This window comes from Lepidochelys olivacea (assembly GCF_965140295.1).
Source record: "Lepidochelys olivacea isolate rLepOli2 genome assembly, chromosome: 5".
Classification (NCBI taxonomy): domain Eukaryota; kingdom Metazoa; phylum Chordata; order Testudines; family Cheloniidae; genus Lepidochelys; species Lepidochelys olivacea.
The window spans coordinates 102,653,230-102,666,533 of NC_140415.1; the positions used below are offsets into that span (position 1 = coordinate 102,653,230).

General features: G+C 39.8%; 1 protein-coding gene across 1 annotated transcript in view; it reads right to left on the bottom strand.

The window, feature by feature from the left end:
- PUM3 (pumilio RNA binding family member 3) overlaps positions 1-13,304 on the bottom strand; it is a 39,874-nt gene that overhangs the window by 11,706 nt on the left and 14,864 nt on the right. Inside the window, exons 11-13 of the mRNA XM_084629100.1 lie at positions 10,761-10,859; positions 9,132-9,185; positions 4,396-4,476 (exon numbers count right to left, since the gene is read on the bottom strand). Of these exons, the coding sequence (XP_084485226.1) occupies positions 4,396-4,476; positions 9,132-9,185; positions 10,761-10,859 (234 nt within the window). The remainder of the gene's footprint in view (positions 1-4,395; positions 4,477-9,131; positions 9,186-10,760; positions 10,860-13,304) is intronic.

Genomic DNA, 13,304 nt, shown 5'->3' on the forward strand with positions numbered 1-13,304 from the left:
CATGATACAATTCAAAACCCAGTGTATAACGTCTAGGTGGAGTTTGTCAATGTATAGTGCTGAATGAGATCAAGTTTTGATATCTGATTTTTGTTTGTAAAATGCTCTGATATCCTTGGATGGAAGATAAAATAGAAGTAAAAATTATTATTTGCATTACCATAGTGTTCAGACTTCCTGAAATCAGGGCCCCATTGTGCGAGGTGCTGTACAAACATGTAGTAAGAGACAGACTTCTCCCCAAAGAAGTTACAATCCCAACAGACAAAAGGTGGAAGGGAACACATTATCACAGCACCCAGTTATAGCCAACACCACGAGTCATCAGGTGTGATTATCAACCAATTGTTCATCCGTGCAGCAGCCAGCATGCAAAGGACAGTTGAGGATGGGGAAGAAGACAAAGAAGTTATCCTGAATTCAGCTAGGCAGAGAACATCCATCAGCAATAATTAATTGTAAGTAACAAAGTAAGCCACATTTCTGCTAGGAGAATAACCATTATCACTTGTAGTTTACTGAAGCATTAGTAACAAATACAGAGAGCATTTCCTAGGGATTAATGGCTGGCTAGGAAAAATCATTACATAAACAAGAATGCTGGTGCACAACGCACATGTGTCCCTAGAGGCGTGTCGAAAAAACTCATTGATAGGCCACGATTTTTTGTTTTGTTTATTGAAGAGTGCCTATATATTCAAAAAGAAGTATCTATTACCAGCACTACGTTTTCTGTGTGTTCATGTTCTGTTCTTCCTGCTTTGTGTGTACACATTTTGTTTTAAGTTGGCAATATGATTTTGCCTTCCAATTGCAGGACATTGCAGAAGAATTAATACCCTGCACGTTAGCCAAAGAGTTTTCAAAGACTGTTACAGCAGACTTAAGGAAAATATTAATGCACATTTCAGTTATATTTTCTGAAACAAAAGGGATGGTGTTACAGAGCTCTGGGCAATTTCAGTATATTTTATGTCCATACTGTTTGTAAGTAACCCTTCTGCTTTTCAAAATCTCTTAAAATCCCTGGTTTCCAGCAAGGAAATGCTTCAACAACAGCTGGTAAAAGATGAAGTGAACAATTGAACCAGTACCTCTTCACCCTTTGTCTCCCAAAACACATGCTAATAAAGGTTATGTTCTGTGTGGGGGGTGGGAGGGCTGGGCAGAAGACAGCAAGACTGTTATTACCTAAAATATGAAGAAAATGCACAAAAGCAGGTAAAATTTTGTTTTGTGGAAAAATGTGCACATTTTACACACACTGCTTTAGGATATCCAAAGTATTAATCTGGCACTGGCTTCTGGATTAGTTATTGCACTTCTCATTTCTGTAGTCTTCACATTTCAGGCCTTGGCCAGAGTGTATTCTCTGTGCAATAAAACATGTATTCTCTTCTCACTAGGGGTTAGGACTGAGGCTTGAACATTACTGCATGAATGTCACTTACACTGTACATCAGAATCAACCAGCCAACAAAGACAAACAGAGTACTTCAAAACTCAACGTAGCAGTCATCTGAAATGGCTAATTTAGTAACAAAGGTATCTTGATGGTCATATTGACTTAACATAATAAAGACAATATATTCATCTTGAGTCTGAAATCAATATACATTACATAAGTTTTCAAGACCATAACTACTACTTTGTTCACTGAAACAAAAGCATAACCCTAGTTATTTTTAATAAATTCTGTATTAGAGAATTTTGTGGCTTTTTGTTATAGGACCATAGAAAAATACTCAAGAAAAATTTAAGAAACACAGTCGTGTAATGTCTCGTTGCCAACACCTTCCATATTGCAATCTTTAAGAGACTAGATACAGACTTTGCGTCTATTACCACCATGAATGAGAGCTTTTTTACTCAAATCTTAAGTCCAGACATGTGGCTAGCCCAATTTACAGTTCCAACCATCAGGGCCGAAAGAAGCAGAGATGTTTTTTGGATCTAGGATTAGGGCTCGGTGTAGCTAAAAGAGTTGACTGGAATAAAGGCTTTCCTTTTGCCCTTTAGAAAAAGTAACTTTCCCTTAGTTCCCTAACAGCCAGCAAGCCACATAGGGATTCAAATTTTGTAACACTACAAAAGCAGAGACTAGTTCTGTCAAACACCATAGCATTGTGACCTCCCAGTAATAAAGATTTATTTTCTTAGCATCCCAAGGAGTGGTTTTTTTTTTTTTGAACATTCTTTTCACTGTAGAGGCTTGTTAGATTCATTTCTATATGAGATCTAATTCATCTCTAGAAGGCTGAGATACATTTGCGACAGATATGGCAATTTCCTGAAATATTCCTGGAAGGCCTTACTGTATGATGTATCATTGTGGGCTGGGATCATATGCAACTTCTCTAGGCAGCAGTTCTGAACCAGGGGCCTGGTTTCAGGTCTGCCAAGCAGGGCCAGCATTAGATGCACTGGGACCCAGGGAAGAAAGATGAAGCCCCACCACCCAGGGCTGAAGCTGAAGTCTGAGCAACTTAGCTTTGTGGGGCCTCCGGCAATTGCCCTGCTTGCTATCCCTAACACCAGCCCTGGCTTTTATATGTAGAAAAAAGTTGTTGTGGCACAGGTGGGCCATGGAGTTTTTATAGCATGTTGGCGGGCGGGGGGCAGAGGGAAGATGAGGGACTCAGAGAAAAAGATTGAGAACTCCTGCTCTAGGGGGTAGATATGACAAATGAGACACCTGGGAGCTCAAAAGACTATACTGAAAATTTGCAAGAAAAAGTATGGACTTTGGGGACAATAAGTTTTAAGTTGATTTCCTGTGGAATTCTTAGGGAGAAGTTAAAGCAAATTCCCAACTTGAGTTATGCAAAAACCCAGCCTTTTGAAGCTATGCACTGAGAAGAGGATCATTGTCAGCTGATTATCTATTACAGAAGGCCAAGATCAGTAAAGAAACAGCTGATCTGCCAGCCTCTGTTCTGGAGCTAAGAGAGATGAACTTCTATTCAAAGGGGAAAAGCCAGTTGTGGGTTTTGAAGAACTGAAACTGACCAGAGGCCAAGGCTGGAGTTTGGGGTAAGTTCTGGTAAGTTTTTTCACATGCGTGTAGGTTCGTTTATTGTTTTAATATGTTTTCTCTGTAATGCTTCTACCTTAGGAATAGATGTACTTGCTTAGAAGAAGCTGTGTGGTAACGTATACTTGTGGGCAATACACTGGTCAGGGCCCCCAGAGAGAAAGCAAACCACAGGCGTTGGCTTTTTTAGGCAGTCTGGCTAGCTGGGGATATCATAATGTAAGGCAGGGAGCTGTGCAGCGTCCAGTCAGGAGGAGTACAACAAGCATCACCACCCAAGAGAGGTGATAACTGGGAGTTGAAACCATAAAGTTGGTTGCCCTTAGTGGGCCATGGAGCAGGAATACAGGTGCACTTGCCCTGAAAAACTGTAATATTCTTTAGCCAATTTTAAGTTTGACTTTTACATGTCAAACCACATTGCCTACTCTCTGGTACATAGTGCCATCTCTCTAATAACCATTCATCTTCATTTTTAATCAGAAGAGCTGATTTTTAGACCTTACTGATAATCCGATATTCCTATTTCCTTCTTTTCTTACTCTGTTCAGCTAGTTTGACCTACTATGTCGATACTTCAAGCTCTCGGGCATTATCTCAGATTAATGTTTTGTTCACCTGAACCAAAAATCTTTGAATTTTCTTGTTCAAAATAAACTACACCTTTCCCAGGTATTGGGCCAGGTTTCTTCAACTTCTCTTAGCAGTTTAATACAAATCTCTATCACTTTGAGAAATCCCAGAACTTAATGTTATTTTTCAATTTGCACTACATTTCTACCAAAGACAAATCTTCATTACAATACAATGTTGCACAGTAAGAAACTACGTAGTGCTCTCGGTGTAATCCTTAGATGGGTCAAATGAAATATTTTTTCGACAAAGTCTTCTAGCACTGAAGAAACTTAGTTGAACTAGCGAGAGCTCTCAAAGTCATCTATTACTTGCAGTCTATTTTGAAGAATTTCAGTTGAAAAAGTCCAGAATTTTGTAAAGTCAATAAATGAAATGAAGTTCAATATACTTTAAATTTCTAGTACAACTAGTCCCTAGCTAAGTCAGCAGAAGTACAAAGTAGGGTTTCCAGCCGATTTTAGATCTAGTTTGAAGACTGTAGTAAAGGGGATATAAATTACATAAACATTCAAAAGTGTAGTCCTTCACCAAGGTCTCCTCATGCAAAGAAAAATCATAATAGTTGCTCTATGCATTGAAATAAAGATAGAGAAAACTGAAGACAAACAACATTTGAAAACCTGGCTAGGAAAGTCATATATTAGTATCCTAAGTATGAATGACCTCTTTTGTTAATTGCACTGGTAACATTTAATAGAATATGTTAGGAAAATTCAACTACTTACAGATATGATTAGCTGTTTCATGAGCTTGGTATCATCAATGCAATCAAATGCTGCCAGCAAGACCAAGTGAGAGAATTCACCCTGTAAGGGCAGGGCATCAAGAAGGTTTAGAGATATGCAATGCTGCCCCACATACAATATCATTTCCTAAATGTTAGCTGTGATGAAAACTTGTCCAAATTGCAAAAAAACTACACTGAGATCTGATGAATGATTTCCTCTAATGACTGGCTGAAGTAGTCCTATGACATAAAATTATTTTCTGGAGGCAACATTTATAATAAAAGCATCTTGTTTAAAACAAAAGTGATAAAAATCAGAGCTGTCTCTATACACTGATGAATTTCCCTGTCTAGACAGCTGTGCAGCATGCTGCACTCTCAATAACTCTCAACTGGATTCTATGAATACCCATCCATTTGAGGCCGAAGATTTGCTTTACAGAATAAAAAATAAAATTTCATTTCTCCAGTAGATTTACCTTACAGTCAACATCTCTCACCAGATTTCTGGGAGCAAATCTCAGTGAAATCCAAACCTACAGGATAAGGGCAAGACCCAACTCCCATAGATGTCAATGAGATACTTTCCACCAACTTCCTTAAGAGCACAACCAGTAGGTCTTGACACAGTTCTTAACTATTAGCTACATGTTGCCTCTCTCAAAGTGATTCATATATGTATATACTATAGACTTTTTCATCTAACAAAACAGGAGCTTCTATACTGAAACAGACCAACAAGTCACGTCCATTAGTGGCCAAAGCTGGATGCTTCAAATAAAAGTTATTATTCTAATAATTCTCCAAACTGAATATGATACTGTGGAAGAAGGCAGATGGAGAAGGAAAGATTTCTTCATGATTCCAGATGGCAGCTAGCTTTTTCTCTGAAGCATGTGTCATAATAGCTAGTGAAAAGGAGCAGCAAACAGGGGAGTTCTGTGAAGGAGTTCTCCAGGTGAAGCAGGTGTGACTACATGACTCTTTGGGTAAGTTTGCTTGCTGTGTGCCTGCTTGAAAGAAGCTTATATTGTGGTCTGTTTGGGGGACCATGTGCAGAGCCTAGTGGTCTGGTAGACAAGGCTGAGAGTATTTTAATGAGACTTTGATCCCTAATCCTTTAGAATCCGTTAACTAGCAGGCAGGGCTACTTGGGGAGAACAGGGGTTTAAAAAGCCAGTTCCTATGTGACCAGCAGAGCTAGTGAACAGCAGCAGCAAACCTGGGAGTTTTGCGAGGGAGTGTGAAAGCCAGATACACCTAACATTCTCTAAACGTAGGCCACACACACACACGCGTGCGCGCCAAAAAAACCCTAAACCCAGAAAACAAGCTGATGGCTCTCAGAGACCAAGTATGGACTCTTGATGCCAGAGTGGCTGAACTGGAGGATATGAAGGAGACAGACAGGTGTGTAGATGAGACTTTCCGGGACACAGCAGAGTGGTCCCACCCCCAGTCTGATAGCCTCTGTGCTGTTGAGGAAGGAAATTTTACAGAGGACAATATCAAACGGGAGCAGAAGGAAATGGTCCTGTAGTTGGAATCCTCCCTCTTTCCAGATGATGTCATGGTATCCTCTCACAGTGAAGATCTCTCTCTTGGGCAGGAAACCCCACTTATTAGAAAGAGATAGGTAATAGTAATGGGGGATTCGATTGTTGGAAATATAGATAGTTGGGTTTGTGATGACTGGGAGACCTGCATGGTGAATTGCCTGCTGGATGTGACAGTTACAGATCTCGAGACATCTGGACAGACTTATGTTTGGTGCCAGGGAGGAGCCGGTGGCCATGGTACATGTAGGTACCAATGACATAGGGAAATGTAGGAGAGAGGTCCTGAAGGCCAAATTTATGCTGCTAGGTAACAGATTAATGTCCAGGATCTCCATGGAAGCAGTCTCTGCAATGCTTCCAGTTCGACACGCAGAACTGCAGGGTCTCAATGCATGGATGAGACATTAAGGGGTGTCAATAGGGGGCAGGGGCCAGGCCATGCCTGGCTGTTTGGGGAGGCACAGCCTCCCCAACCAACCCTCCATACAATTTCAGAAACCCGATGTGGCCCTCAGGCCAAAAAATTTGCCCACCCCTGAGCTACATGAATTCTTTGCATTGGTCTTCACTGAAGAGGATGTGAGGGAGATTCCCACATCTAAGCCATTCTTTTTAGGTGACAAAACTGAGGAACTGTCCCAGATTGAGGTGTCATTAAAGGAGATTTTGTAACAAACTGATAAATTAAACAGTAATACGTCACCAGGACCAGATGGTATTCACACAAGAGTTCTGAAGGAACTCAATGAAATTACAGAACTATTAACTGTGTATGTAACCTATCACTTAAATCAGCTTCCATACCAGATGACTGGAGGATAGCTAATGTGATACCAATTTTTAAAAAAGGATCCAGCGTCAATCCCGGCAATTACAGGCCAATAAGCCTACCTTCAGTACCAGGTAAACTGGTAGAAACTATACTGGAGAATAGAATTATTAGACACAGATGAACATGATAGGGGAAGAGTCAACACAGCTTTTGTAAATGGAAATCATGCGCCAACAATCTAATAGAATTATTTGAGGGGGTCAACAAATGTGTGTGTAAGTGTGATCCAGTGGACATAGTATACTTGGACTTTTGACAAGCTCCCCTCACCAAAGGCTCTTAAGCAAAATAAGCAGTCATGGGAAAAAAGGGAGGGTCCTCTCTTGGATCAGTAACTGGTTAAAAGATAGGAAACAAAAGGCAGGAATAAATGGTCAATTTTCAAAATGGAGAGACATGAACAACTGTGTAACCCAGATGCATCTGATGAAGTGAGCTGTAGCTCACGAAAGCTTATGCTCAAATAAATTTGTTAGTCTCTAAGGTGCCACAAGTACTCCTTTTCTTTTTGTGTAACCCAGGGATCTGTACTAGGACTAGTGCTGTTTAATGTTCATAAATAATCTGGGAAAAGGGGTAAACAGCAAGGTGATAACATTTGTAGATGGTACTAAATTACTCAAGATTGTTACTCTTTTGCTTTGAACTTGAGTAAGGGATCTCACAAAACTGGGTGACTGGGCAACAAAATGGCAGATGAAATTCAATGTTGATAAATGCAGTGATGCACATTGGAAAACATAATCCCAACTATATATACAAAATGGTGGGGTCTAAATTAGCAGTTGCCACTCAAGAAAGATCTTGGAGTCATTGTGGATAGTTCTCTGAAAATCTCTGTTCAATGTGCAGCGGCAGTCAAAAAAAAAAAAACTGACAATGTTAGCAACCATTAGGAAAGGGATAGATAATAAGACGGTAAATATAATGCCACTAAATAAATAAATCCATGGTACACCCACACCTGCAATACTGAGTGTAGTTCTGGTCACTTCATCTAAAAAAAAAAAACATTAGAAATGGAAAAAGTACAGAGAAGGGCAACAAAAATGATTAAGGATATGGAACAGCTTCCATATGAGGAGAGAAACACTGGAACTGTTCAGCTTGGAAAAGAGATGACTAATGGTGGATATGATAAAAGTCTATAAAAATCATGAATGGTATGGAGAAAGTAAATAAGGAAGTGTTAATTACCCCTTCACATAACACAAGAACTGGGGTCATCCAACGAAATTAAGCGACAGCTGGTTTAAAAGAAACAAAAGTAAGTACTTCACACAATGCAGAGTCAACCTGTGGAACTTGTTGCCACGGGATATTGCGAAGGCCAAAACTATAAATGGGTTCAATTAAGAATCAGATAAGTTCATGGATGATAGGTCCAACTATGGCTACGAGCCAAGATGATCAGGGATTCAACCCCATGCTCTGGGTGTCCCTAAACTCTGACTGCAAGATGATGAGACTGGACGGGAAGGGATGGATCATGTGATAATTGCTCTGTTTTGCTTGTTCCCTCTGAAGCATCTGGCAGTGGCCACTATCGGAAGACAGGATACTGGACTAAATGCATAATTATTCTATTCCTTAAAGAAGAGGCAACCAAGATTCCCTGCAATATGAGATTTTACCACTGTGGCTTTGGTATATTTCCCTACTTCCTTCTTAATACAGTTTATCTTATTTGCCCTTTAGAATGCTACTGTGGAAACAGACATCTTCAATGATTTATCCACAATACCTAGATCTGTTTCCTGAGACGTTACAGTCCAATTCCATCAATGTGCCCGATTAAGCAAATAGACACTTCTGTTTGAAGTTTTTTTAAATCTTTCACCGTTGTGAGTGACACCTACAATTACTAGAACATAAAGAGACTGAGAAAAATGATCTTTCCCCCCATTTCTTTACTTTGTAACAGTACAATGTGTAAAATAGTATCAATGTGAGCTTCCCATTTTGTTTCTTTGAGTATTTCACACAGTAACAAGAGAAAAATATTTTGAAAAAAAATTAGAAAGATAATAGATGTGCAGCACCTGCACAAGGCGCAGGAAATACAGAATACTGGGTACTAGTAAGATATTTTACTAGCACAAAATACAACCCCAGCTAGTGTGCTTTTTATTCTTGCAAGGCTCTTTCTACAAAAATGTATATTAACATTTGATACAGTTAAGGATCAGTATTATAAGTCTAAGTTTACTATCAAGACTGCAGTTTCACAGTTTGTTCTAACTTCAGAGTAAATTCAAATTGATATTTTGTAAACTGGGAATGATGTGACAGTTATGAAAATGCTTCAGTGACTACTTCAACATAAGGTTTATAAACACTCACGGTAGCTATTTTTTCAACATACGTCTTCATGGTTTTCATAATTATTTTTCTGTCCTATCCAAAAGAAGAGGGAGAAACATTAGTAAGCCTTTGCCAATAATTTAATAATTAAGTTGCTATCTGCAGCTTCTTTATACGAGTTTAATTTCAGATCATTTCTTAAAAAGAAGAAATTACTATTATAAGCATTACTTTTGCAACTGAGACTGTGAAATGTTAGACCCAAATTCTATGGAAAGACTCAGCACAGTAGAGAAACCCTGGGGTTTTCTGCAAGATTGGGCTGGCTTAGGGGAGAACTAAGAAAGAGCAGCTGTTATCAAATTACATAAAGGTAAAGGCTGCTTGCCTAATGGACATCCCCTAGCTCCTGATTTCCTGCTGTGTACAGGAGAAGGTCAGTCTGCCAATCCCCCCATTCCTAGATAGTCAGTTCACTGTGGCACAACTCCTACATAAAACCAGAGGGAACTCTTATCCCACATACCTCAACTCCCCCTCTAGGGCAGACATCTGCTCAGCAAGGCTCCTAAACTATGCATCAGCAGGGGCTCTGTTCTAAAGAGGCTTCACTAGGAGCATATCTTCCAAAAGACTTCCTCTCCGGCCTTCATTTTTGGCCCTTCAGCCACTGCTCTGTCCCTTTTTACCATTCTACTTAAGGGCCATGCCCTAGCAAGGTAGGTAGACTTAAATTACAAGTTCATTTAAAAAAAAAGTATGTAACTTTATTTCTTTTCACTTAAGGTATGTCTACATAGCAGCTGGGAGCATGCTTTCCAGCACAGATAGTGCACTAAAATAGCAGTGTAGCTTCTATGGTACAAGCTAGCTGCCCAAGTACAAGCCCACTCAACCACCCAGTACATACTTAGATGGTTAGCCTGAGATGCTGCTGCGGCTACATTGAGTGAGTGCACTAAAAAGACCAAACAGAGCTAGTATATGTCCATTTACTTGTGCTGAAAAGCACACTCCCTGCTGCTGTGTAGACATAGGTTCCATGTAAATTTCTGAAAGCACTCCTTACATCCCTAACACTTAAAGCAGAGCGAGTAAATGTTATCCCTTACATAGCTTGACATATCATCAACTCTTGAAGGAGAAACCCTAAACACCAGTCTTGGCAAGTAGAGAAGCCTTTCAGTTTATTTATAATTTTAAGCTTTCGAAGTTTTTACATTCTGAAGTTAATCATGTTCTACATTATGAGCTTCTTTACCATTCTTTCCCCACCTCCAAATTTCCTCCAGCTACAGGAAATCTAAGGGATAGATACTGAGGGAACTGTAACACATTCAAAAAGTTAAAAGCACTATCTGGCGGCCTCCATAAAAATTATTATTTTTTTTTTAAAAAGGAGTTTTTCCTTGTAAAAAATTGTGTGTGGCCATTTCCACCCTCAAATACAAAGATTACATTTGCTAATAGGTCAGGGACATGTTTGGCCCATTTTCATGCATACTCTAACAAAGTAATCTACACAGGGTAATTGCATTAGTGTAAAGATCACGGGAAAAAGCAATACACAGCAGCCTCGGACACAAACAAAATCAAAGTTTCCAACGACAGCAGTGCCAATTAATAACCTATGGCATAGGGGCGTGTAGGCTAAAATGCATACTGTACCTTGGGTGTACCATGCCATAAAGCATGCATGGCTACACGGGCTCCATCATGTGTATGTGCCAGGTAGATTACTGCTTCTCTGATTGCTTCAATCATTTCCTGAGGAAGAAAAAATAATTAGGGGATTTGTTTTTTGAGAAGAGTCTTAGAGAAGAGATACATATTTTGCCTGTAACCCTGTGAAGACTATCACTGTGCCTGGAGCCACACTCTTGCGTTGCACTAGCCTATATAATTGGCATCAAAAGGATCCTAAAGACGTAGAAATTTCTTTGACCTAGTCTACATGTAAAAGTAAAGTCGACCTAGCTACATCGCTCAAGGCTGTGAAAAATTTTGAGCCCTGTGCAACACAGTTCATTTGAACTAACCCCACCGCAGATGAAAGTAGGCTGACAGAAGAATTCTCCCATCAACCTAGTTACTATTTCTTGGAGATGGCTTACCTACCTCAATGGAAAAATAATTTCATCAACATAGGAAGCATCTGCACGACAGTGGCATTGCTGAAGCGCAGTAGCTGTGTTGATGCAGCATAGACATATGCTTAGACTTCCCCTCTCAAAACTGTAATCACAAGCACGGTGACTGGAAAGGAGTTAATGTGTTAGAACCTCTGTAGGTTCTTAAGTCAAGAGTCTGAACATCTTGGTATAGGATGTGAAAAATTTCAAAGGAAGGATGGGCAGGAGGGTAAGCAGCCATTTACATAGTATGGCCCTGCTCCTGCACCAATAAAGTCTTTGCTGTAGACTCCAGAGTGTAGAATCAAGACCTATTGTCACTTTTAGAGAACCACCACTGCAAGTAAGTTACCTTTGGACCAATTATTAAAGAATCACTGTGTTAGGATATAGATATTCAGGCCTGTCTGTAAAGGCCTATACTCTTAAGAATTTAGGTGTATTCTTATCACTTGGCTAGTGATAGAGGTATAAAAGAAAGAATCAAAATCACTGTCTGCTGGTGTAAGGGCCTTCTCTTACTGTGACAGTCTGAGGCCCTGTTCTTAGGCTAAGGCCTTTGGCTAAGCAGCAGAGGCAGCCATAAGCTGGGAAGCGAACGGTCACATCCTCACATTCCAAACTAGTCACATTGAAATAAGGTGCTATTGGGCTGTTAGGCACTATCAGGACAGGATTGTATTCCTATCACCTCCAGAGAAAGGGAAGTGCCTAGAAAATGTAAAAGGAAACTTAGTTTGATAGCATCCTGTCTGGCAAGAACTCACTTATCAATAGCTGGGATGTGAAATCCTCACTTCTGTATTGTCTTGTCATTATAGTTCCCACTTTGCTGTTGTTTGTCTGTATAATCTCTGTCTGGTTCTGTGATTGTTCCTGTCTGCTGTATAATTAATTTTGCTAGGTGTAAACTAATTAAGGTGGTGGGATATAATTGGTTACATAATCATGTTACAATATGTTAGGATTGGTCAGTTAAATTTCAGGAAAATGATTGGTTAAGGTATAGCTAAGCAGAACTCAAGTTTTACTATATAATCTGTAGTCAATGAGGAAGTGATGGGGGTGTGGGTGGGGGTGGGCATGTGGGTGTGTGAGATGGGAACAGGGAATGGGGGTGTGGGTGGGGGTGGGCATGTGGGTGTGTGAGATGGGAACAGGGAATGGGGGTAAGAAAATTGGAATCATGTTTTGCTAAAGGGGGAAATGGGAACAGGGAATGGGAGTAAGGAAGTTGGAATCATGTTTGGCTAAGGGTAGGAATGGGAACAGGGACACAGGTGTAAGGCTCTGTGGTGTCAGAGCTGGGAAGGAGGATACTAAGGAAGGAAACTGGAATCATGCTTGCTGGAAGTTCACCCCAATAAACATCGAATTGTTTGCACCTTTGGACTTCGGGTATTGTTGCTCTCTGTTCATGCGAGAAGGACCAGGGAAGTAAGTGGGTGAAGGAATAAGCCCCCTAACACACTGCACACTTTCAAAAAGACATTCATTTCAGTTATTATGGGAACTGCTTTTTTAGTTATTGCAAAATTTATTGTGAAATCTCATTAAAAATATTTGTTGTACACAATGGGACAAAATATTGTTTTATTGTGAGAATGCATAGTAACCATGAAATTACTAGACACACATAGTGGCTAAGATAATATCTTTTAATGGACCAACTTCTGCGGGTGAAAGACACAAGCTTCTCAGCTACACTGAGCTCTTCTTCAGGTAGAAGAGCTCAGTGTAGATCGAAAGCTTGTTTCTTTCACCCGCAGAAGTTGGTCCATTAAAAGATATTACCTCCCCCACCTTGTCTCTATAATATCCTGGGATCACCACAGCTACAAACATCAAATTACTATGCATTACTGACATATTTCTCCATCTCCTAGCATCTTCATAGGTAGAAAGAAACTTCCAGTCAAGATGACAACGCTCATGTACATTAAGGGACTTCAACCTAACTAAGTATACGCGTAATAATGAAGAACAAGAGTATTTCTTGTTGCTATAAAAATTCCTAAATAGTATATTTTTGTAATTATTACTCAAATAAATTATTTGAATGTTTGTTTTAAAGATAACC